The 25,215-nt window shown below is 52.7% G+C and overlaps 1 protein-coding gene across 1 annotated transcript in view; it reads left to right on the top strand.

Annotated features, from left to right (window-relative positions):
• Positions 1 to 25,215, top strand: part of CDH4 (cadherin 4) — a 646,426-nt gene that overhangs the window by 462,205 nt on the left and 159,006 nt on the right. The window contains exon 3 of the mRNA XM_032257128.1: positions 9,842 to 10,068. Within this exon, the coding sequence (XP_032113019.1) occupies positions 9,842 to 10,068 (227 nt within the window). The remainder of the gene's footprint in view (positions 1 to 9,841; positions 10,069 to 25,215) is intronic.

Genomic DNA, 25,215 nt, shown 5'->3' with positions numbered 1-25,215 from the left:
TCATGGGTGGCTGCCTCGTGGTCTCCCCACCACGCTACACGCCACTCGGGCTGACTGCCCAGCACCCAGGATGGTACATAGGGAGGCAATGGGTATGCCGTGGATGGATGGATGGAAGGAAGGAAGGGAGGGAGGGAGGTAGAGAAGGAAGGAGAGAGGGAGGGAAGGAAGGAGGGAAGGAAAGAAGGAAGGAAGGAAGGAAGAAAGGAAGCTGGCTGGCAGCTTCTGCTGGTTGAACTGAGGGTTTGAAATTTACCCACTTCTCAGCACGGTCCCAGCTACAAGCTCACCTCTGGCTCATTTGATCTTTCTCAATTCGCCTAACAAGAAAAATAATGAGAAGGTGTGTTTCATAACCACAGCGCCATTCTCCAGCATGTCCGTCCTGGGGAGACACAGACTGCTGCCCCGTTAATGTCAGCAGGCTCCTGCCTCCAGGAAGCGGAGCGACTCAGGACTCGCCCCCAGCGCAGGCTGGCTCCCAGCTCCTTTCACAAAGAAGCAATTAGACGTGATGGGCGTAAACGGTTAACCTGGCAGCCTCCTAATGAGGGGAGCAATGGCGACTCTTCTGTGGGTACCTGACGCCGCCACGCCGCCATGCTGCCACGCCGCCACGCTGCCACACTGCCACACTGCCATGCCGTGTCTCCGCAGAGGCTTTGGATCCCCATCAGTGCACCCGTCGCTGCCATGCGCACCTGAGGCTGGGGGCTGCGGGGAGATGTGAAATTGCACGCTAAGAAAATTATTTCCTGCATCCTGGAAAAACAAAGGAAGCCTGGCTCTGCGGTTTAGCTGAGGGTATAATTATGATGGCTACACGCAGGGAAGATCAAACCATGGGATCTTCAGAGTTCAGAACTGGCCTACGCCTGGGAGGGGCCCGTACACACATCCTAGGGCTCAGAACGGGGAGCCGTTCCATGCGAGGTTCGCACCAGCTCCAAGCTCTGTGAATACACAGAATTCTCAGACGGCACCGTGGCCAGGGGCTTGCAACACGCTTTGCATTTGGGCATCTACTACATAGATTCCGGAAGTGCCCAGAGCCCCAGACGGGGACGGATGGGCTTGGTCATGACTCTGGGCCCATGTGGGGCAGGGATTCCATGAGGGTGTGAAATTGCTTGGATAGTGGGTGCATCTCAAATGTAGTTTCCTTCAGCAAGTGGAATCTCCTTATCTCTCAAACAAGGGGCTGGAGTAGGTCATTCCGGAGGCTCCTCCCAGCCTGGCATCCTGCCGGCGTGGGGCTGCCGGGGGCTCTGGGGGCCGAGCTGAGCCGAGGCAGTTTCTCTCTGTGCTGCCAGTTTTCTCGTCCCATCCAGCACGTGGATACTGTGCACACAGGCACACAGATCAACTTGGGCAGATGTTCAAGAGCCTACTCATTTCCCTCCTGAGTCCCCAGGGCTGAGGCGCAGTGCAGCGCCAAACCCCACTCCCGAGAATCTCCCTGCCTCAGTGGGCCTCGGGCGGGCGCCTGGTGTCGGGCGAGCCAGTCCTCTGGGAAAGGCTGTTGCCCTGAGGCCCCTCCCCCTTGAGTCAGTGTTTCTCAATTCACTCCAGCAAGCACCGTCGTCTTCCTCAGGGACAGGAAAAATGGCAGAGGGGCCAGAGAGAGAGAGGAGCCATGGAGGAGGGACCTGGGCTGGTCTGGAGATCTCTGTAGCAAGGGAGAATTGTGGCGGCCTCGGGACTCTCTCCAGGGAGATGTGTGAGACTCAGGGTGCCGGTGAGGCCCCCTTGGTCACCGAGGGAGACCCGGCCCCATTAATGCTTACTTCCCCACCCTCCTCTGTTCCTCACACCCTCTGATGGGCAGAATCTGTGGCGGGTACAGGAAGGCACCTGCAGGGACCATAGCCCAGCCCAGTGCAGACCCCCGAGGGGTACCCCAGAGACTCGGGGACCAAGCCCAGGAAACCTGGAGGTCCACGGGGACCCTGAGTTTCTGCCTCCGGGCCAGCACCTTCGGGGTCCCTGGGGGGACTGAGGCCACATCTCCCTCCCCCCGCTGGACCCTGCACTCCCTGACGATGGCGCCCAGGGTTGGGGCCTCCCCACGGCCTCCATGGCTAACAGGTCTGGAGAAATCGCCTACCCTCTGACATTCCTCACTTGTTTCTTCTTTCTTTTCTCCTTTTCCTGGCCCTTGAATTTCTCCATCCCCAGCAGGCGTGCCCGAGAGCACGTGCAGGAAGCGGGGCCATGGCCGTCTGCTCCGGGGGCTGCGATCCTCTTTGCAGCCAAATGTGGGGGCTGTGCCTCCGGATCCACCACATTAGCTTCCTAACTCAGCTCCTGAGTTGTCGGCAAGGCTAGAAAAGGCCCGAAAGGTGGGGGTCTCGGTGTGGTCTCCACTCAGGACACCCCCTCGGTCCCAGAGGCCGGGAGACTTCCCGGGAGCTCAGGGCAGCCCCTGCTCCCGTGCAGAACTCTGAGCTTTCTCGCAGTCGCCAGGTCAGCAGGCTCCACGTGACGTTTCCCAGGCCAGTCCCCACCCCAAAGGTGTAAGTCATCTCGCCGGCCGGCCGAGGGGCTTCCTGCCACCATGCTGTGTTCATTCTCGTCACCCCAGCTGCCCCTGCTCCGGTCAAGCAGCTCAGGTCCTCCCTTCTTCTGCCCTGGGACCTTTGCATGTGCCATCTGCACTGCCAGGAATGTGCTCCCTAGCTGAGGCTTCCTGGGAACCTCATTCTGCACGTGTCCATGTAAGGGTCCTGTTAGCAGGGAAGCCCCCCCACCTGCCCGCCCAGCTGGCCCAGGCTCCCACGGAACCTGTGTCTTCCTCACAGAGGGCCGCACATCTGATGTTCCTGTCTGCCCTGCCGCACACTCTCAGCTCCACTGGCAGTCCCTGTGTCTGGTGTCTGCTGACTGGTGGTTCAGAAATGTGTCATGTGAATGGATGAAGGGAGGAGGGAGGGAGGGAAGGAATGGGGGAGTGGGGGAGGGAGGGGCAAGCTGCCCTTCCTCAGCTGTGCATGTCCAGAGCCGCATTCACAACAGGGGGGGTCCCTTCTTAGGGAAGCAGGACTGGCATGAGGTCACCCGGGGTGGGGACCACAGAAACTCAATCCACGACACAAGCAAGACCTTGGAGTGGGGGTCACCCGGAGCCCAGGGCAATAGAGGGAGACACAGGCCCACATTCACACCACACAAAGACGTGGGTGACAGGTGGGGGCCAGCTGTGTCCCAGCCTGGAAAGGGGAAGGGGAGGGGAGGGGAATCCAGACCACCCTCAGCCTGTGCTTTGCTCTACGGCTGCCAAGAAGGGCAAAGAGAAGGGAGGTCGCCCCGGGACGAGTCTCAGGCTGTGGGATTCCCTAGTTCGCAGCCCTGCCCACAAGTCCAGTGAGGGTTTGTGTGGGATTCTCTGGTGCACAGCCCTGCCCACGTGTCCAGCGGGGGTTTACCTCAGCATTTGTTGCTCCTTGTGCTGCTTGGACCACTTTGCAGATTCTGCTGAATACCAGCTGCAGGAGCTGAGCCCTGCCTGGCATTTGGTCCTATTTCAGAGTGGGTGGCAGAGGGCGGTCCCTGGAGGGGGAAGGACGGAGCAGCTTCTGTTGTCTGGTGTCTTCTCAGAAGAAAAAATGGGCTTTAAAATTAACTCCATCCTGTCCAGAGTGGGAGGCCTGTGGTGTGGGACTGGGCTGCCCAAAACCTCAGAAGCTGGTGACCCCACCCGTTGGAGTGAGGAGCAGGGGCCGGCCCCCAGCAGGGCAAGAGCTGGCTGCCCCCACAGGTCCTGTATCGCTCGCCCTCCCACCCTGTCACACCTGATGAGGGCCCTGGTGTGACCCCACTACTGCCTGGAGGGCTCATTCATCCCTGCCGTCATTGCCCGGCCACTGACCACCGTGACCTCAGCCTGTGCGGTTCCTGGCAGACCCTGGTGTTCAGTCCATGTTTGCGGGATGGACAGCCTTGACCTTGTGTGACCTTGGCTGGGTGCCTGGCTCCCTGGAGCCATGTCCACACCACTGAAGGATGTCCTGGAGCGTATGGCCAGAGCATAAACACGGCAGCCGACGCCAGCCCAATGTCTGCCCTGTGCCAGGCACTCAGCAAAGGCATCAAGGTGCCACATTTATCCCCTCCTGACCCTCTGCCGTCACTCCCATTTCACAGAAACCAAGACTGCACTCAGAGAGGCCGCCATTCCTCAAGGTCACGGAGGCAGGAAGCTGTGGTTGGGGTTTGTGCCCCAAGACCAGGGCAGGTGTGCACAGGGCTGCTGGTGCATACCCACCTTGCTGGGCACATGCAGCCCCGCCCCAAGGCGCACACAGGGGTGCTGGGACCCTGAGGTTCCATGGCTGTGGCTCTGATGTGAGGACAGCAGATGCTCCCCTCCCCACCCCCTGGGGTGATGCTCCCCTCCCCACCCCCTGGGGTCCACTCCTTGGGGCAGACAGTCCTGGGCCTGCCCCCAGCGCCCAATCCTCTGCGCCAGCCCCAGCACTGGCTTTGGGGTCTACAGCAGCCACCGAGGGGGGGACAGAGGCAGGGAGGCTCCCACTGCATGTTTAAACAATTAGATTTAATTTCTCTCCGGACCCTTCTGTCTCTTGTCAAGTTTGTTTAAAACTAACGGAAGTAATTAGCAAGTCGTGGAGAGTTGCGTGCGGCAGGTAACGGTGGTGCTGTCGGTGCCAGGCGGTCCTGTGTCAGCCAAGAATGGAACAGGTGGCCTCCCCTCCAGGGGCATTTCCCTCCAAAGCAGGAAAAATAGGTGCCTGATGCACCTACATTTCCACACAGGTGTCTTCTCTTCCAAGCAACAACTCTTTCCTCCCCCACAATTCTTTCTGGGGCCACAGCATCCCCAGGGCCCACAGCAGCAGACGGTCCTGGCTTCCCCACAGAACCCCTTCATCCTGAGGCCCCAGCAGGACCCGAGGAGCTGTAGCCTTGGGGACTTCCCAGAGGCACCACCTGGGGTCCAGTTCACACATCAGCTGCAGGAAGCTCCCTCAGGAAGTGCAAGTCAGAAGCTCCCCACACACCCCCAGGCTTGGCATTCCCTCAGCCTGATGCTGTCCGGTCCCAGGACAGCAGCCCTGGACTCAGCACACATACCAGCCCTGGGGGATGCAGGGGGACACAGGAATCCCAGGTACGAAGCCAGGGAATGAAACAGGTTACAGGTTTCCACGGGAGCCAACATCCCAGCCAGGCCTGAGCACTGGGCAGGAGCCAGCTCCACCAGAAACTGCCAGAGTCACAACCTCCACCATCACTACATCCGTTCAGATCTGAGCTGGGGCTCCCCGTGTCTTGTCCTAAGCCAGGCTGGAATGCACCCGGAGTGGATGGCATTCTCCCTCCGGCATGCTGGAGCTGTGGCCCTCGCCCCACCTGGCCCCCAGCCAGGCGTGCACAGGATTCCTGGATGTGCGACGGCCCCAGCAGCGCTCAGCCTGGCCTGGCAGGTCCCAGGGGCCTCAGACGTCGCCTCATTTAGATGTGACCCAGGTCAAAGGGCTCTTCAGGACACTCAGGTCCCACCCTTGATTTCCAGCTCCCTGCGGGGCTCTGGCCCCTGAGAAGGATGGGGGCGTGTGGTGCTGTGGCCGTGTGGCCCTGGCTTTCTGGGACAGCAGATCTGGAGGCAGATGTCTGTGCCGGGCCTCAGCTGCTTCTGCTGGTGTCACAGGGGAGTCCAGGCTGAGAGATCGGTGCTGCCTGCATTTCCTCCCCTGCCAGGACTGTCTCATCTGGAAAGTCAGCACAGGTGAACAAAAATGACGGCCAAGCTTTTCCGTGGGCTGGGAGCACCCCCAGAGAAAGGGGCGCCCCTCGAAGACCTGTGCCACCGCCTGGCCCTGGGCAGCCAGGTGAATGTCCTTCACCTTGGAGACCCTGTAGGCCTTTGTGGCCACTTCCACTATCATCCGGGGTCCCTTCGCCAGCCAGGAAAGAGGCAGCAGGGCTGAGCCCATTTCCAAGGCAGAAACTGAGGAAACAGGAAGGCAAGGGTCTCTGCGTCCAGTCTGGAGAGGCCAGAGTGCAGGGCCAGGATGGGGCTGAGGCGCCCAATGCCTGCCTAGAAGAGGCTGAGTGACAGTGAGCTTGGCAGTCAGGCCCAGGCCAAAAGGTGGAACTAGAAGGACTGCCCAGTGCCAAGGGTTAGGCAGACACAGGCCGCTCCTGGCTGCTGCGGAGGTGAAGGCAGCACAGGACTTTAAGCGCCCACAGAAAGTTCTATAAGCAGCCAGGGGGCTCTCCAGCCGACCTCTCAGGCTCGGTCTCTAGCCACATTCATGGAGAAGCAAAGCAGGATCCAAACAAGTGCCAGGCGACACCGCCAGGAGCGTCCTCTCTGCACACGGGACGCGTGGCGCATGCTGACACCTACACATATATGTGCACTTTTTCCATCGTCCTCCTGGGGTGCATTTAACCTTCCAGAGAGAGGTGAAGACTCCAAATATTAAAAAGGAAGCAAGAGGAAGGAAGCAGGTTGAAGAGAAAACAGTGAAAAGTGGAATGTGATGAGGTTAGCAATGTCTCAGCATTGTAGAAAAGCCAGCTACAGTACTGCCTCTGAGCTTCCCAGTAGCCAGAGTCAAGAAGGAAACCATATTTAGGCAATTCACAAGGAAAGACAAATGGGATATGGAGAGGAGTCCCCATCCCGAGACCTCCGACATTTCTCCCTTGGAGCTGCTCTGCACTCCCTCGCCGTTTCTACAGCATGGCACAGTGTTAGCAACACTCTGGGTGCTGTTCACACGTACCCACATTTCACAGAGTTTCAAAAGGCAGTGTTCACGCATTCAGTGCCGATGTTCTATGAATGCCCCAGCATCTCGGAAGAGCTGTCTTATTTCTCTTTCCTTACAAAAGAGGCCACAGCCTGGCAAGGCACAGGAGCAGGTATTGCTCTGAAGTTCCTTTCTTCTCCTGGAGAGCAGGTCCCCCCAACACTGGGGTCTCTCAGTGAGCCCCGATCTCCCAGGCCTCTCTCCAGGAGGGTGTGGGCCAGTGCTGTGTGCGTAACCGTGTCCTGACCTTTGTCCCCTGGGCTTCTTCCTTCTCTGCCAGTGGCAACTCCTGTTTTCCTCCTGCTTCTCCTCGGATGAGGACTCCGAATCGCAAATGCCAGTGGTCTGAGTGTTCAGACACAGGGCTGTGGTTTTGGGCAGAACACCCACGCTACGGTTATACGGAAATGGGATGTTGGGACTGCATCTCGTCACAAAGCCTGGAGATTTCTCGTGAGTAGACGGGGCCATGTCAGACACAGAGGAGAAGGCCATAAAGATCTAGGAAGTGACCAGGTGCCATGGATAACACCTGTAATTGCAGCACTTCAAGAGGCTGAGGCAGGCGGATCACCTGAGGTCAGGAGTTTGAGACCAGCCTGGCCAACGTGGTGAAACCCGGTCTCTACTAAAAATACAAAAATCAGCTGGGCATGGTGGTGCACGCCTGTAGTCCCAGCTACTCCAGAGGCTGAGGCAGGAAAATCACTTGAACCTGGGAGGCAGAGGTTGCAGTGAGCCCAGATGGTGCCACTGCACTCCAACCTGGGCAACAGAGCAAGACTCTGTCTCAAAAAAATAAAAATCTAGGAAGCCGGTATGCAGGGTCCCTAGTGCTGTCCCCTGGTGCCACTCCCCCAAGCCATCCATGGAGCTGCCTTGGAGGGCGCAGACGTCAGTTTCATCCAGGGTCTGTCCTGTAGAGAACTCCTTTCACCTGCAAAGTCCTTGGTTCACGGGGCCGATGTCCCCGCTGGTTCCCGCCTGGCCGCTCAGATGTTGGTGCTCCATTCAACCTCAAAGCAGCTTCAACGCTTGCCTAGGATGTCCCCAAAGCTGCGTGCCGGTACTTTTTTTAAACTGCACCACTGCGTTTAATCCCGAAGACACCACAAACCCTCCTGTTGCTGTTCCGTTGCATTAGTCTTATTAGGAATTTGCTTTGAGAGAATAAAGGGGCTTATTTGTGTGTTTGTGCTCAACTCCCAGCCGTCACGGGGCTGTCGTTTTTGTCTTTGTCAGTGACAATCAGGTGTCAGAAATGATTGATCTGCTAAATTATTGCTGATTTTAATTTGTTTACCATTGGGCAAACGGTACCATAAAAGCAGTTTGGAATTTTCCTGCCACTTGAGAAAACGATGTAATGATCCCATCCTTAGAGGGGGCTAGGTCCGGGAAGCCACAGCGGACCCTTGCCTGGGTTGCCCCCGTCCGTCAGAGGAGCCACTGGGGGGGCCTGGGGTCTGGAAGTCTCATCACTCTCTTGAACCAGACAGGGTGGAAATGCCGGGTGTCATCACATTTAAAAACATTTTCACATGAAACCCACAGGTGGGAGGTGCCAGTGCTGGGAAGACATCTAAAGTGAACTATTTGAGATGAGGGAACAGACACGTTATTTATTTTTTCAAGGCAGGCAACAGTAAAAGGCAAACGCGGGGGGAAAACACGTTATCTAATGTCACAGTGAGTTGCTTTTTTTGGTTTCTCAAATGAATAGTAATTAAATCATGTAAGCTGAGACAACAAAATGGCTTGAAAAACCAATCCTCCCACCATAATTGCTTAGATACCCACATTTTTATAAATACTAGGTAACTTTACCCATGGCTTTTATCAGCAGAGTGCGACACAGGCTGTGGGTGCGTCGTAATTCACCACGGCGCTAGGCGACAGTTGCAGAAGCACACGTCTAAACAGTGCGCTAATGTGGTCCAGGCGAATCTGCTCCTCTGGCGCTGCCCTTTGCTGCAGCAGAATGAGAGATGGCCGTGGTGCTGGAGCCGTGAGGGGAGGTTGGCCTCCGGGTGCCCAGCAGTTAATGTTTTCCAAGCGAAGCAATGCACAGCACCCAGCGGTACCAACAGACTGTCTGCCTTCAGCTCTGTTTCCAGTTCACCAAGAGAGCAACTGGGTGGGGCCAGGGTCTTCCCTAGCCACGTCTGCCCAGCCCACCCCAAGGCGGTTTGCAGGCATCGGGTCTGGCTTAGTCCTAAAAAGGACCAGAAACACAGCAGAGCCGAGTTCTGCTGCCAGAATCCACCTGCCATGGAGGAATGGTCCCTCTCCTCCTTCCCTGGACGTAGCCTTCTTGGGGTGGAAAAACAGGTCTATTAGGGGCTTTACAGTCACGCTGGCAGGCAGAAGATTTACATAGGCGAGAGTAGGGGGAACCAACTGAGGGAGTATTTCTTTTTTTCTTTTTTTTTTTTTTTGAGACAGAGTTTCGCTCTTGTTACCCAGGCTGGAGTGCAATGGCACAATCTCGGCTCACCGCAACCTCCGCCTCCTGGGTTCAGGCAATTCTCCTGCCTCAGCCTCCTGAGTAGCTGGGATTACAGGCACGCGCCACCATGCCCAGCTAATGTTTTTGTATTTTTAGTAGAGACGGGGTTTCATCATGTTGACCAGGATGGTCTCGATCTCTTAACCTTGTGATCCACCCGCCTCGGCCTCCCAAAGTGCTGGGATTACAGGCGTGAGCCACCGCGCCCGGCCTCAAGGGAGTATTTCTAAGGTGGAGAACACCCACCGAGCTGCTGGATTCAGAGATAATAGCAGCCAGGGAGAGCTGCATTTGCAGAGGGAGAGCAGCTGTGCTGTAGATAGAAGGGAAGCTCAGCATTGCTTTTTTCCCCTCCTGTTTTAAAATCCTCTGGCTGATTCCCTAGACATCAAGATAAAACACACCACCTTCTCAAGAGGTGGAGAAATGCATACAAACCTCATGCCCCGAAGCCCACTGCGGGCCTAGAGGGCGTCCTGCATGGCTGCTGCCATCGTCACCACCCTTCTGTGGGCCAGGCCAATCCTGACTGTCTCCCCTCCTCTTGCAGTCAAGTTCATCAGCTGTTTGGGGACCAAGGGGACGCAATATGAGACCAACAGCGTGGACTTCAAAGTTGGGGCGGACGGGACGGTCTTCGCCACCCGGGAGCTGCAGGTCCCCTCCGAGCAGGTGGCATTCACGGTGACCGCGTGGGACAGCCAGACAGCTGAGAGATGGGACGCCGTGGTGCGGCTGCTGGTGGCCCAGACCTCATCTTCACACTCTGGACACAAGGTAAGGTGTAACCGCTGGGTCTGCGCCCACGTCTAGATGTCCTAGTTCCTCCTGCGGGCCCTGGGCAGAGCCTCTGCCAGTCCTCCCTCAGGACGGAACATCGCCTCTTCCTCGGGCTGTGCCGCTTAATAAAGGCTGGTGCCAGCTGGGCACCCCTGCCCTCTGCACTGACCTGAGGCAGGGCCATTGTGGCAGGAAGGCCCCCTGGGCAGGCACACAGACCCCACACTCGGGTTAAGACCTGGTGCCACCCACGGGCTTGACGTTCTTCACATGTTTTGAACAAGGGACCCCACATTTTGATTTCCAACTGGGCACTGCAAATTCTGGAATCCCTCCTGCCTCCAAATTTTACAGCCCACCAGGCCCAGGACGTCTGAAGGCTGGATGGATGAGAAGCAAGGCAGAGACCATGTGGTTGGAAGGGAACCAGCCAGAGGGAGCTGGTGAGAGAGGAATTCAGAGAGCAGGGAGGGAGAGGGAGAGAGAAGAAGGGGGAGAGAGAGAGGAAGAGAGGCAGAGAGAGACAGGAAAGGAGAGGGAGGGAGAGGGAGAGAGGGAAAGAGAGCGGGAGTGGTGGGGGGAGAAAGAGAGCTTCACACAGACATAAAAGTCGTGCTATTCAGCATCCCAGCTGCCCCCTGACTCTGCCTCCTTCTAACCTGGCTGCCTGGCTCATCTGGGTGACAGGGAAGGGTAACCTCACCATCCCTTGTCCTGAGAGCTCCCTTTTACCCTGGCATATTCTGGCAATCCAGCACCAGGCTCCTGGATGGCCAATGTTCATTCCTGGCTCCCAGCTGTGAGGTTCCCAGGCCTGACAGAGAGTGGCCAGGTCCCGTCCCATGCCTGATGGGAGCGGCAGCAGGTCCCGTCCCGTGCCTGATGGGAGTGGCAGCAGGTCCCGTCCCGTGCCTGATGGGAGTGGCAGCAGGTCCCGTCCCGTGCCTGATGGGAGTGGCAGCAGGTCCCACTCGCCTTGAGCATCCCGGCACTGGATGCAGCCGCTGCACCGCCTTAAGATGTGGGGCTGCTAAAGAAGCCGAGCCGGGCGGCCTATAGGACAGCACTACAGAAGGCCAGCCTGTAGCCCAGCTGTTGCAGCTGCCTGCCTGAGGGGCCACAGTGGTGGAAAGAACGTGTGCCAACCCCTCCAAATCCCCCCAGTTAACACGAGGCCTCTGTGGGGTCATTTGAGTCATGGTGAGCAAAGGAAATCATTGCGCAAGGTGGCAGCCACTGGCGATCACGGGCAGTCCCTCGGAAAAGGACCTCGGGAAGTAAAGGGTTAAGCAGATTCCTTCCTGTGGGTCTCCCAGAACCTCACGACTCGTGCTGTGGAAGCCTCTGAGTGGGACACGGTCTGCAGGTTTCCTCAAACTGTCTGACCAAGGAACCCTTCCCCATGGAAAGCTTGAGAGGCAGGTGTGCCAAGGAACCCACTTTGGGAAGGGAGGGACCCGTGTCTTCTTCTGACTTGTTTCTCAGGCGGAAGTGGAGGTGGTTTAGGTAGAAAAGAGAAAGTGTGACTCTGGTGACCCGTCTTCACCGCCTGATGAGCTGACCCCGTGGGGAAAGGAGGTCATGTCTCCTGAGTGTGTTAAACCAGGCATTGGAACGTGCCTCCATCAGCAGCGGCCCCCACATCCTGATCCCCACCTGTGAGTCCTGAAGATTCTAGCACAGCATACGTCGCTTTCAGTCTTTCCTGAGTGATTATGACAAGCCACGCCCTGGTGAGCAAGGCAGGCCCTTGGGCAGCCTGGGGACCTTGTCCCATCATGCCTGTGACTTCCAAATTGTCCCCACATCCCCGATTGTGATGTAGAAACTTGGCACCTTGTGGGCTGACAGCAGAGCCCCGAGAGCCGGTCGGAGGCCTCAGATAAAGACTCTAATTGAGAATCTAATGACACCTGTTCTTGGGCATGTTCGTGAAGCGATTTCAGAGGCAGTGAATCCCCTGATCCTCTGTGGAAGGTGCAGGCCCAGCTGTGGTTACAACTAGAGGGTTCCTTGTGGGAGTGGGCCTTGACCCACGCCACGCTGGCCCAGGAAGCACCCAACTAGCAGAGCAGGGGACACTGAATTCCTACCGAGGCTCAGAGCACTCAGGGGAGCCTGGCTGTGGGGTCGCTGTGGGATGCAGCTCCACGTCCCCAAGACCCTGTTGCAGGGTGCGGTGGGCTGTCCCCGCAGCCCAGGAGACCCTGCCCTCCGGTGCTTGCGTTGCCAACGGTTCCTCTCCTGATTTTCTAGGACCCACTCAGACCTCGCCCCAAGTGGCGTAAGCTCGTCTACCCCTCTCCACACCCTGGGAGTGGGTACCGTCCTTACCCCCCATCACACATGAGGGTGCTGAGTGTGTGACCTCAGCCCCGTGCTGCCTGGGAGATGTGTGGGAAGGAGTGGAAAGGACTTTGCAGGTGTGGCGGAGCCCAGCCTTGCGCGAGAGCAGCCCCCGGGGTGTGGGCGCACGGCGAGGCTTCTGCGACTCACTGGCTGGGCGTTTTGGGAGCATTCACACCACTCTGAGGCAAGCTGTTCTGGAGGATGGGAGAGTAATGCTACCCGCGTCCGAGCCGAGGGGTGTTGGTATTTTGTGAGGCTATGGAGGTCCGGAGGTGGAAGATAGCGGTGTGTATGGTTGTCGTTGCCTGGTCCCAGCCTTCACAGTCCTGGGCTTATCACAGCTGCTGGGCCTCGCCGGGTGGCATGGGGGTGGGAGGAGGCAGGCAGGGAGTGGGGTCACTGTGGAACGCAGCGCCTGGTTGATGCGTCCTTACAGAGCATGATGCAAGCCTCCAGCTAATGCCACCCTATAGATGATCAAGGCGACCCCGGATAGCTGGTGTCCTGGCCGCCTGCCAGAAGCAACTGTGTATCTTCCCCAGGGTGAGCTGTCACCCAGGCCCCGAGCTGTGTCCACCATCTTTCATTTTCAACATCCAGCACTCACCCTCACGACTGGGCAGGGGAGAAGGGACAAGGCCATAGAAAGAGCGATCAAAAGAAGTGGCCGATACGAAAGGACCCCCAGAGGCTGCAGAGCATGTGGCGATCAGACAGATTCTACAGTGACTACGCTTACTCTGTTTAAGCAACTTAAATAGAAGACTCTGAGGGAGAATTGGGAGGTATAAACAGAATTATTAATAGTTGGGCAATTGGGAACTGAAAATCAAACCCAACAAAATTAAGAGCTCAGTGGATAGCTAGATCTGCAGATGTGACATGGCTGAAGAAAGAATTAGCGAAGCAAAAAAATATCAAAAACATTCATGCTGTAAAGCATGAAGAGATACACAGAAGGAAAATACGGAAGCAAGCCCGAGAGGTGCTGGAGAAGTGGTGAAGAGGTCTAACATGTATGTTTGCAATATGAGGGGAAGAGGGAAAAGGGAGCAGAAGTAATATTTGAAAATACAGTGGAAGAAAATATTCCAAAACTGAAAATATTCATCTAGGCATGGATTCAAGAAGCCCTATGAACTCCATGCAGGAGAAACATTTAAAAACACACACGCACACAGTACCTAGATGCTTTATGGTAAAATAGTTAGAACCCAAAGACAAAGAGAAAATCTCGGAAGCAAACAGAGAGAAAAGGCAGACTTCCTTTGAGAGGGCAATGACTAGATGGGGCTGACTGCTCAGCAGGAGCTGGGGGGACTGGAAGACAATGGGATGAGCCCTTAAAAGTGCTAACGGAAAATAGAATTCTGTCATCCAGTAAAGCCGTCTTTCAAGAAGTAAAGCTGAAAGAATCTGTCCCAAGTCGTGTTCTTCAAACAAAAATAAAACAAGTTGAGGTGAGCGCTCAGAAATGGAGGGAAGAATGAGGAACTGGGAAAAGGCCAGGTACACGGAGAAGTAGAAATGACTAAGAGCAGTGTAGTGGTTCTTGGGGTGTAAATAGATAACCCGAATTCACAGCAAAAACTGTGTAAGTGTTGAGAAGGGATACATGGAATCAAAGAGGTAGAGGTTGTTTGTATTTTTATCAAAAATGATGGAAATTAATGTTACTCATAAACAAGACAAAGACACTTGTTATAAAGTCCTTAGAAAATCTTATGACTAAGAGTCCTCCGAGTCTATAAGTAGTAACATAATACATGGAAAAAATAGAATGATAAAATGTATCAAGACAAAAATGCAAAAAAAAAAAAAAGAGAGAGAGAAATGAAAACAGAATAGATGGCCTATACATTTCTCTTTGAGCAAGATGGCAGATTTGCAAATACATTTGTAATTATAATAAATGAAAATGTATTTGGTATAATTTTAAAAACCAAATTGATGGATAAAGATGAATCCATCTATATGCAGTTTTTAAAAGATACATCTGAAAGGTATAAAAGGCTAAAGGTTAGCAGCAAAATCCTGGAGAAATAAATACCATGCAAGTATCAACCAAAAGGCAGTTGGGGGACTCAGGTAATATCAGACGAATAGAATCAGAGGAAAAAGCTTTCTGTGCAAGGAGGAGCACTTCATAGATAAACAATTCAATTCACCAAGAAGATGCAGGAATCCTAAATTTGCATGCATTTAATAATATGACTTCAAAATATTTATGCCAAAATTGACAGAAATAAAAGGAGAAATAAATATGCAATCAGTGGAGAATTTTAACAAACATTTCTTAGCCAGTAATAGAAAAAGCAGAAAATATCAGTAAAGAAATAGATTAGAATCACATAATTAATAGATCTGACTTTAATGAGACATATAAAAGCACAGAAGCCAAACACTGCTAAATACACATGATTTTTAAGTATAGACAGAACATTTACAAACATTCACCAAGCAAGTCCCAACACACTTCATTGCCTTTGAGCAATTCTCAACATACTTCAAAGGTTTAAAATCAAAACATAGTTTGTTTTCTTAACTCGGAGCAATTAGGCTAGAAATCAATAACAAAGAACATAACTGGAAAATCCCCATCGATTTGGAAGTTAAGTAAAAGCCTTCTCATTAACGCTTGGGCAGAAAAAAAATCACATGTAAATGAGTGAATATTTTGAACTGAGTAATAAAACTACTCGCATGGAGCTAAAGTCATGCCCAGATGGAAATGTTTAGCCTTAAATGCATATATTACAAGATAAAGAAGGCAGAAAATTGGCTGAGTGTGGTGGCTCACACCTATAATCCCAGCACTTTGGGAGACCAAGGCAGGTGGATCACCTGAGGTCAGGAGTTTGAGCCTAGCCTGACCAACATGACGAAATCCTGTCTCTACTAAAAATGTAAAAATTAACTGGGCGTGGTGGTGGGCCCCTGTAATCCCAGCAACTTGGGAGGCTGAGAGAATTGCTTGAACCCAGGGGCAGAGGTTGCAGTGAGCCGAGATTGCGCCACTGCACTCCAGCCTGGGCAACAGAGGGAGACCCTATCTCAAAAAAAAAAAAAAAAAAGGCATAAAATCAACAGTCCATGCATTCATCTCAAAAAATTATAAAAATAACAGAAAACAAGACCCAAAGTCTAAAGAAGGAAATTGTTAAAACAGGAGGAAAACGCAATGAAACAGAAAGCAAAAGAAACAGCAAAGCTGGTCCTTTAAACTACTAAAAGGAAAAGACAGAAACAGCAGCTAATCCATATCAGGGATGAAAAAATGACATCACTACCCTGTGGATGTCAGAAAGGTCATCTGAGGATATTGTATACAATTTATACCAATACACTTACAAATATGCATGGAAAGGATAATAGTGTAGAAATATACACCTTACCTAACATAAGAAAAAATTCTGAACCATTTTATTGTTGCAAACAAAATTAAAACTAAAATCCTTATCACAAAGAAATGTCCACACCTGCTGGATCCACTACTAAGTTCTACCCAAGCTGTCCGGAGAAATTAAAACAAATCTTACACAAACCTGTCTGAAGATTAGCAAGAGGAATTGCTCCCCCAGAGCTCTGTCTTCCCAAATCCTGCTAGTGACCGTGCCTAATGCCTGGCATGCACTGTGGCCAAAACTCACAAGAACTTTGCCCAAAATGGGTGAGGATCATATCCAAAACCTGACCTAGGTTGTATCCAAAACCGCCAAGAACCGTGTCCAAAAACATCGAGAACTTTGAAAGGACATGAGAAAATAGATCATTATAGGCAAGCCTTGCTGATCAATAGCTGCAAAAACACCAACCAAAATATTAACAACCTTGAATCCAGTCATGTTTACAGAGGATGGTAAGTCATGGTCAAGAAGGTAGCATTGATTTAATCAATATGATTTAATACAGGATAAAGAATAAAAATCATATGATCAGATGAGTAGCAATAGTCAAAATTTAACCTCCATTCAGAACAAAAAAAAATTTAGCAAATTAGGAAAAGAAATTATTTTCCTAATTTGCTAATTAACAAAAGACTTTCGTTAATCTCATAAAGGGCATCTACCGAAAACCTGCAGCAAACAGCCAATTTACAATCGACCTACTCAATGCCTTCCCTTAAGAGCAGAAACGTGGCAAGGAAGCTGTTATATCACACACTGGAGGTAAAGCCAATGCAGTAAGGCAGGAAAAAGAAATTAGAATAAATAAAACTGACATTATTTGTAGCTTATATGATTATAAATGTTAGAAAATGTAATCTGTCCTAGGTCACTGGGATTCATGAGTAAGGCTAGCAGCGGTACTGGACATGACAGTTGTGCTTCTGTGTACCAGGAATAAATCATGAGAAAATAAAATCTGAAGTAGATCCCAATTACAACAGCATTAAAAACAATCGTACAACTGGGAATAAATCTAACAGAAATAAACAAGACTTTTTACATATTGTTGAGAAAAATTAAAGACCTATAAAAACGGAGGGATATGGCAAGCTCATAACTTGGAAGGCTTATGTCAGAATGTTAATTCTACCCAAAGTTGCCACAGCGTCAACCTCAAGGAAAATTCCAGCAGATTTTTTTGAGGACACGCCCATCAAGACATGTTATTGGGCTGTCCTGGGTGCTCCTGGACAGTAAGCCACACTGCTGGCCTCCGCCCACTCAATGCCAGGGGGAGCCCCATAACCTCCATATGCAACCACAGCTCTTTCCAGCCATTGCCAGATGTTTTCTGGGGGACAAAGCTGCCCCGTTTTGAGAACCGCTGAACTATAGCCATTAAAATGGTGTGGTTTTACAGCAAAGATGATCAGATAGACACATGGGACCAAAATAGTGAGCCCAGAAAAAGATATGTAATGTTTTTAAAGTCAGCTTCATGGATGTATGACTTTCATACTACAAAATCCACCCAGTTCATCTTTACAACCTGATGAGCCTTGTCAAATGCCCAGGGTGCGGACGCTCAACTTTTTATAAGAGCAGTGCTGTGCGGTAGGTGTCAGCATGCTGCAGCCCACAGGGCTTTTATGGCCAGCAAGCTAAGAACGTTTTTCACATTTTTAAATGATTCCATTTTAAAGGGTATGTAAGTACTTACACAATGTCCTCAGTTTTCCCCCTTGCCCTGTGAGGTGCCTAAAATATTTACTATCTGGCCATTTGGGGTAAAGTTTGCCCATTTCTACTGAAACAACACAGGAAAGACTGTCTTTTCCATAAATGGTGCCGGGCCAATGGAGCATCCTTAAGAAAAAAAGTGAAATGACCCCCACCCCACACCACAACCAAAATCCATTTCAGGTGGGCTGAAAATCCGAACATGAAAGAGAACGCAATGCAGCTGGAAGTGACGTGAGCCGGGTGTGGAAAGCTTTCCCACACATGACACGTGAAGCGTGAAACATGGGGACTTTATTAAAAATAAGAACTTCTGCTGGGCGTGGTAGCTCATGCATGTAATCCCAACACTTGGGAGGCCAAAGTGGGCGGATCACCCAAGGCCAGGAGCTCGAGACCAGCTTGGCCAACATGGCGGAACCCTGTCTCTACTAAAAACACAGAAATTAGCCAGGCGTGGTGGCGGGTGCCTGCAATCCCAGCTACCTGGAGGCAGAGGCAGGAGAATTGTAACTAAGCCGAGATTGTGCCACTGCACTCCGGCCTGGGCAACACTGGCTCAAAAAAAAAGAAAGAAAGAAAGAACTTCCCATCTTCAAAGCATGTATCTTAAAAATGAGACAACATAACAAAGCCTGGGAAGGGACATTTGCAGGGACTGAGGACTCACACCCGGACGATGTAGAGAATCTCAGATCAGTACCTACAGACAGATTAGACGGCTGATCACCAGAGAACAGTGCGTAGTGGATGAACATAAGACGGAAGCCGGCTCAGTGGCTGGTGCCTGTAATCCCAGCGCTTTGGAAGGTTGAGGCAGGAGCATCACTTGAGGTCAGGAGTTCAAGACCAGCCTGGCCAACATGGTGAAACCCCATCTCTCCTAAAATACAAAAATTAGCCAGGCGTGGTGTCAGGCACCTGTAGTCCTGGCTACTCGGGAGGCTAAGGCAGGAGAATCACTTGAACCAGGGAAGCAGAGGTTGCACTCCAGCCTGAGTGACAGAGCGAGACTCTGTCTCAAATAAATAAATAAGTAGATAAATAAGATGGGCTTAACCTGAGCAGGGCAATCAGAATGGCGAAAATTGGAAATACTTGTACTACCAAGTATTGGTGGGAATATGGAGCAAGTGGAATTTTCATATACTGTTTTTCACTTGTTTGTTTTTATTTTGAGACAGGATCTCACTCTACTGCCCAAGCTGGAGTGCAGTGGCACCATCTTAGCTTACTGCAGCCTCAAACTCCTGGGCACAAGCAATCCTCCTGCCTCAGCCTCTGAGTAGCTACAGGCATGCATCATCACACCTGGTTGTTTGTTGTGTGTTTTTTAACTTTTTATAGAGACAGGGTCTCACCATGTTGCCCAGGCTGGTCTCAAACTCCTGAGCTCAAGCAGTCCTTCCATCTCAGCTTCCCAAAGGGTTGGGATTACAAGGATAAGCCACCATGCCCAGCCTTTTCAGATACTCTTGATGGGAGTATACAAGCAATTCAGAATTATTATTAAAGTCAAATACACATATGCCTCATTTTTGGTGTATGCTCCGTAGCAGTATAGGCAGGTAATACCAAGAACTCTGTACAGGACATTGAGAGAAGCCTTACACATAATCACCAAAAGCTGGAGACAACGCACACGCCTTCACCATTGGAATGGGTCAATACGTGTCGGTGGGCTCCTACAGTGGAATATTATACAGTAGTAAAGGTGAACAAACTGCAGCTAGAAGCAACAAAGCCGGTGAATCTCACAAATGCGTGACCAAGGAAGGAGAGCAGGCAGGTGCCAGGCAGCAGGAACGTGTGCCAGCTGAGTGATTGCACGCCCATGAGGTCCAAACTCGGGTGGCACTGAGGTATAGAGTTACAGTCGGTCGAGGGTTCCCGTCAGGGGCAGCGGGAAGCCATGCTGGGGGGCACAGGAGGGTGGGAGGGAGTCTTGTGATGAGACAGGTGTTCCTTCTGCCATCCTTTATTTAGCTGGTGTTCTGTATGCTGTTGTGCTTCTAGTCTATCACTCACAATTTAATTCTTTAACACACAAATGCATGCAGAGGGCCGCCTGACTGTTTAGAAAAGGTGGGCGTTCTGATGGGGGCACGTGGTGAGCAAGAGTTCTGCTGGCAGAAGGTTCTGGAGAAACAAATGGCCTCCTTCAAAGCATCTGTTTACAAAGCGTTAGGAGTCCCAGGGCAGTGTTTATCGAGAGCAGCCTGGAAGCCAGGTCTGCCAGGGCAGGCGCACGGGGACCCCTAATTTCCTGGTTCTGTAAATTTCATTTCTCTTGTGTCGACGTTTCTTCAAGTGCAGCCTCCTCCATCCGTTATTTTAGCAGCTCTGTGGGCTTGGGTGAAACTGACAGCTTTACAGTTAGATGAACCATAAAAATTTGGCAACTTTTCTCCTTCTTTTGTCCTCCTGTCTTAGCAACTATTTGAAAGCAGCCCTTCTGTGGGCAGTGCAGGCCGTGCTAGGATCTGGAAGAACTGCTTTTTGGTGCAGTCTTGCAGGAAAGCTGATAGCAATTCAATTAGGAAATGCAAATTAGGTCACTTATTTCCCACCGTAGTGCTGAGTCGCCCCTGAGGAATCAGAGCCCGTTCTGGCCTCAAAGGAAATCATGGAGATCAAGTTCTCACCCAGTTGTCATCTGACAAGCCGATGCAGCGCTGGAAAGTGGCAGTAGGACCTGTGGGTATCATTTGCAAAAAAGAAACCGTTGTTTATGAAACTAATATCGGGCCTTCGAGAATGTGTCAGCATTTATGAGGATCACCTTGGCCGAGCAATGTCCCACGGTTGGGCAGGCCCAGGCTCTGACCTGTGGTCTTTTCTGGGTGTTTCTGTCCCCCAGATAATATGGGCTGAACTGTGTCCCCAAAAACTCAGGTGTTGAAGTTCTCAGAACATGACTTCACTTGGAAATGGGGGTTTTGCCGACGTAGTTAGTGAAGAAGAGGTGGCTGGGGTGGGCCCTGATCCGACAGGCTGCATCCTTACGGAAGGGGAAATGTGGGCACAGACGCCCCATGGAGACGCCTGTGAGGAGGAGGCAGAGGGCCGGGGGACGCTCTTGAAAGCCAAGGATCAGGGAAGCGTGCGGCGGCTGCCAGGACCGAGGAGGGGCTTGGGAGCAGATCCTCCCGCACAGCCTCCCAGGGAGCAGCGTGGCCAACATCTTGATTTTGGACTTCCAGCCTCCAGAGCTGTACGGGGATAAATCTCCATCTCAGCCGGCTGGCTTGTGGGCCGGCGCCTTCTAGCCGATGTGGAGACTCAGGTGGCAGAGTGCAGACAGACCCCAAGGTACCCCCAAAGGCAGGGAGGTAGGTCCTCAGCCAGGTGTCCTGCCCAGGGCTCCAGAACCCGAGTCCTCTTGGTACACACAGCACATTGTGTAATGCACACCACACACACATACCACACACACACCCCATACACACCACACACATGTTCCCCACACACACTATACATACAGACCCCACACACACACACCCCACACACAGTGCACACCACACACACACCACCTTATGACACCACATGCATAGTGCATGCCACACACACACATGCCATGTACACACCACACACATACCATATACACAGTGCATGCTGCACACACCCCACATGCCACACATGCCCCACACATCATATATACCATACACAGTGCATTTCACACCCCACACGTGAATCACGTGCATATACCACACACACTGCACATGCTACATACCACACACACCACACATACACAACATATGTAGACACATACACACATGGCACACACCACACACCACACATACACACATGCATGGCACACACTACACATACCACATATACACACCATACATATACACACACAGCACACACTACACACCACACATACACACACCATACATATACAGATACACTGCACATACCACACATGTACACCATACATATACACGTATACATGGCACACACTACACACCACACATACCATGCATACACACCATACATATACACATACACACACAGCACACACCACACATACACACCATACATATACACATACACACACAGCACACACTACACACCACACACACCACATACATAGCACTCACAAAGGCTGGAGCAGAGGCCAGGGGCATGTCCACTGGCTCAGGGAGCCCAGGAGAGCTTAGGCCAGGTGAACTCTCTCCCACACAGGCCTGTCCCCCACTACTCACATGGTCCATCCCCCCACCCTCCTGGCCCATCGCCCCATCCCCTGGTCCCTCCCTCATCCACTGGTCCCTCCCCCCATCTCCTAGAGAGGCCTGGGGGTAAGTCACTTCTTGCCCTTCACCCTGAGAGTGGAGACCTTGTAAGTGAGGCTGGCAGTGCGGAAACATCCACAGACTGCCTCCTCCATGAGTTCCCCAGGGCCGGCTGGCCCGCATCTGAACCTGGAAGCCTGAGCTTTTGAGAGCTTTAACTAAAGGGGGTCACAGGACATCAGGGCAGCGAGGGGATGGTCCCCCAGGGCTCTCCACATGAGCTGTTTCTACAGACGGCATGTCTGCCTGGGGAAAGCAACCAGAAGGTCCTGAGGTGTGGGTCCAAGTTTGAAGCTCACGTCTCTATAACATAGCGGTTCATTATCCTTCTCCAAAAGATGGCCCTCAACGGGGCTGAAAAACAGCAATTCTAGAAAAAAACAAACAGCTACAGTGCCGTTGGCAAACTTGTAGACAGCCTGTCCACCGTCCTGGCTTTGTTTTGAAGATGACGAGCTATTTTAATGAGTGTGAATAACCTCCACGCTCCTGCAGGTTCAGACGCTGTCACCAGCGGAGGTCTGGCTGCTCAGTGGCCCCTGGGTTGGGCGGAGCATGTGTTGGTGTCTCCACGCATGTTTCTCCGCAAACCCCCTCCAGGGGGCTCGAGTTTCGAGGGTGATGGGCTGTCAGTATTAGGTTTCATGGGCGTCCAATGCACCCCAAAGGAACTGCAGCTTATAACTCTTCAAGGCTGTGAAGGATGGGAGTGACTATTGGCACTGGTCTCACTTCTTTCAGAGCTGAGAAGTTCAAACTTAGTTGGTGTTTTCAGGCTGCAAACAGCCTTGAACGATATCTGGGCCAGCCCTTCACCTGTACGTGGAGGGGTGCCCAGGGCCCCAGGGGCAGTCAGCTGCAGGGACAACCCCAAACTCCCCAGGACCAGGCAGGGAAGCCCCCGAGGGAGCAAAATATGGTGAGTTATTGGTCATTTTCCCTAGGCCAGTCCTGGTGGAAGAAGGGCAGGCCTCGGTGCAGACACTGCCAGGGGCACTGTCCCAGGAAGATCTAAAGGGGAGAAGCCCATGGTGACCCTAAAGGTGGCTTGGCTAAGATTCTTGCCACTGTGTGGAGGGAGGGGGTAAAAGCAGGCAGTGCAGGCAGAGAGGCTCTGGTCACGTGAGCCATGGAGAGGGGAGCGGGTGGTACCCACTCTGTGCCATCTCCTCTCCCAGGAGCATGGCCACAGGACTGGACCTGAGTGTCAGCCATACCTCTGGGGACCTTGGAGTCCCATGGGCCAGGAAGATCTGGAGGTCACGGCCTTTGTTCACTCCAAGAGTGATGCTGGGTATTCACGTCTCGGCACTGCTGTGTGGCAGCTCCGTCTAAGACTTGGGGACATGACTGAGGACACTACTACACGGTCCCTGCCCTCGTCGAGCTTACCTCCTCTCAGGGCAGGAGGCCAGGTGTCCATGAGGCAGCCGCGTTCTGGCACGTGCTGTGCAGAAGCAATCAGCATCGGCCGAGGGGTACCCAGCCCTGGGACAGGTAGACAGAGCGTAGAGGAGCCATTTCATCCAGGGGTGCAGGATGCTGACATCCGAGCTGAGACGTGATGTATGGGGAGAAGCCAGCAGGGAAAAAATTCCCATGGGAAAAACATTCCAGACAGCGGGAACAGCAGTTGCAAAGACCCAAGTCAGGCCAGCCCCGGTCGTGACGTGATTGCTCAGTGCACCACTGTGGGATCCGTGCTCCGCCCCGGGCCCTGGGCCCTGGACCCTGCCCGTGTGTGGCGCAGTGGATGGTGCTGTACGTTCTGCATGGTTGACTCCTTTGCCATCTGTCCTGATGCAATCAGGGGCTCAAGGGCTTTCCCACGAGGCGTTAGGGGCAGAGGGGCACTGAGAGAGAGCCCCGGGGCAAATCTGCCCCTGCCAGCCTCCCGGCCAAAAACGTCTGTCATCCATCTGCAGTCAGGACCACGATGTCCATGAAGGTGTCCTGAGGGTGTGACCTCAGGACTGCAAGTGGCACCGAGGCCCATATACGGTGACGGTCCCCCTGAGCCATGGCCACCACCCCAGCTCTATGTCTGTCTGGGCCAGTAAGTCCAAGCCTTGGCCTCCTGACAGGGGACAAGCCCACCTGCCCACCTCTCCTGCAGGCCTGTGCGGGCTGGGAGCTGGGAGGGCACACAGGCGCGGTGGGGGGGCAGGCACACAGGCCCTGCAGGGTCTCGGCTGCTAGCTAATTGGGCCATTAGCTCTTGACTAAAGCTGTTGTGTGTGTGCATGTGTGTGTGTGTGCACACATGTGCATGGGTGTGCACAGGTGTGAGTGCATGTGTGTGCGCATGTGTGATTTGTACGTGGGCTAAGGTATGTGTGCATACATGTGCATGTTCGTGCATCTGTGTGCACTCACACGTATATGTGCACACCCTGGGGAGCCTGTTCAGAGCCCCCAAGCAGAGGTGTGAGGGCCCAGGGCTGCTCTCCTGCAGGTGATTAAAGTGAAACTGAAGGCAGACTTCTCAGACCAACACGTTTGTGTTTCATTCCAAGGCTATAGCTCTCATTTAATATTTGGGTAAAAATAAAATCACCTGTGGTTCTAGAGAAGGATTTTGTGACAACAGGAAAGGGGTCATGGACACACTTTTGTAGCTGGCAGAAAGATTCCCAGCAAGAACAGGGGTGCCTGTGAGCCCAAAATGCACACACCTGGGCATGTGATGTGGCCGGAGCCCATCCCTCGGGCGCTTGGCACCACGTGGTGGACGACAGATCCATGAAGCCGGAGGTCCCTGAGGCTCTGCAGAGGGCACGTCACTGAGGGTCTGGGCACCAGGGCTCTGGCTAAAGCCTTCACCGCAGTCCTCACCAAAGCCTTCCCGAATCTCACACGCTGATGACACAGACCATCTTTCTCACTGATTGACACCACGTGAACGATTTCGTTCAGCTCCACCTAAACGACTCTGGAAAGAAGTAACACATTTCCCCTTAACTTGCTAATTTAATTCAATTTTTTTTTTACCATGAATTTATTTTTCTGTAAACTGGAGAGTAATCTTGTTTAAGGTGTTTCTAACTAAACACAATTTCCCTGATTCTCTAGAGCAGTTGTTCTCAACCAGGGCGCTTGGCAAGACCTGAGGTGCCTGTGATTGTCACCGCAGTGGGGGTTGCCCCCAGCATGGAGTGGGTGGAGGCAGGGCATGTGGCTCAGCACCCTACGGTACCCAGGATGCCCCAAAACACAGCAGGATTCAGCCCAAAGTGTCAGGAATGCCGAGAACGAGAAACCTGGTCTAAAGCCCAGGAACCGAGATCACAAGCTTGGTGGCTTGCCCAGGTCTCTTTGTACCAGGACATTCTGGAAACTTCTTTCTTCTGCTAGATGACAGTGCTTCT

The sequence above is a fragment of the Sapajus apella genome, unplaced genomic scaffold (genome assembly GCF_009761245.1).
Source record: "Sapajus apella isolate SASKATOON/1434 unplaced genomic scaffold, GSC_monkey_1.0 scaffold96, whole genome shotgun sequence".
NCBI classification, from domain to species: domain Eukaryota; kingdom Metazoa; phylum Chordata; class Mammalia; order Primates; family Cebidae; genus Sapajus; species Sapajus apella.
The sequence above is the reverse complement of the archived record's forward strand: the minus strand, read 5'-3'. Positions and strand labels throughout refer to the sequence as shown.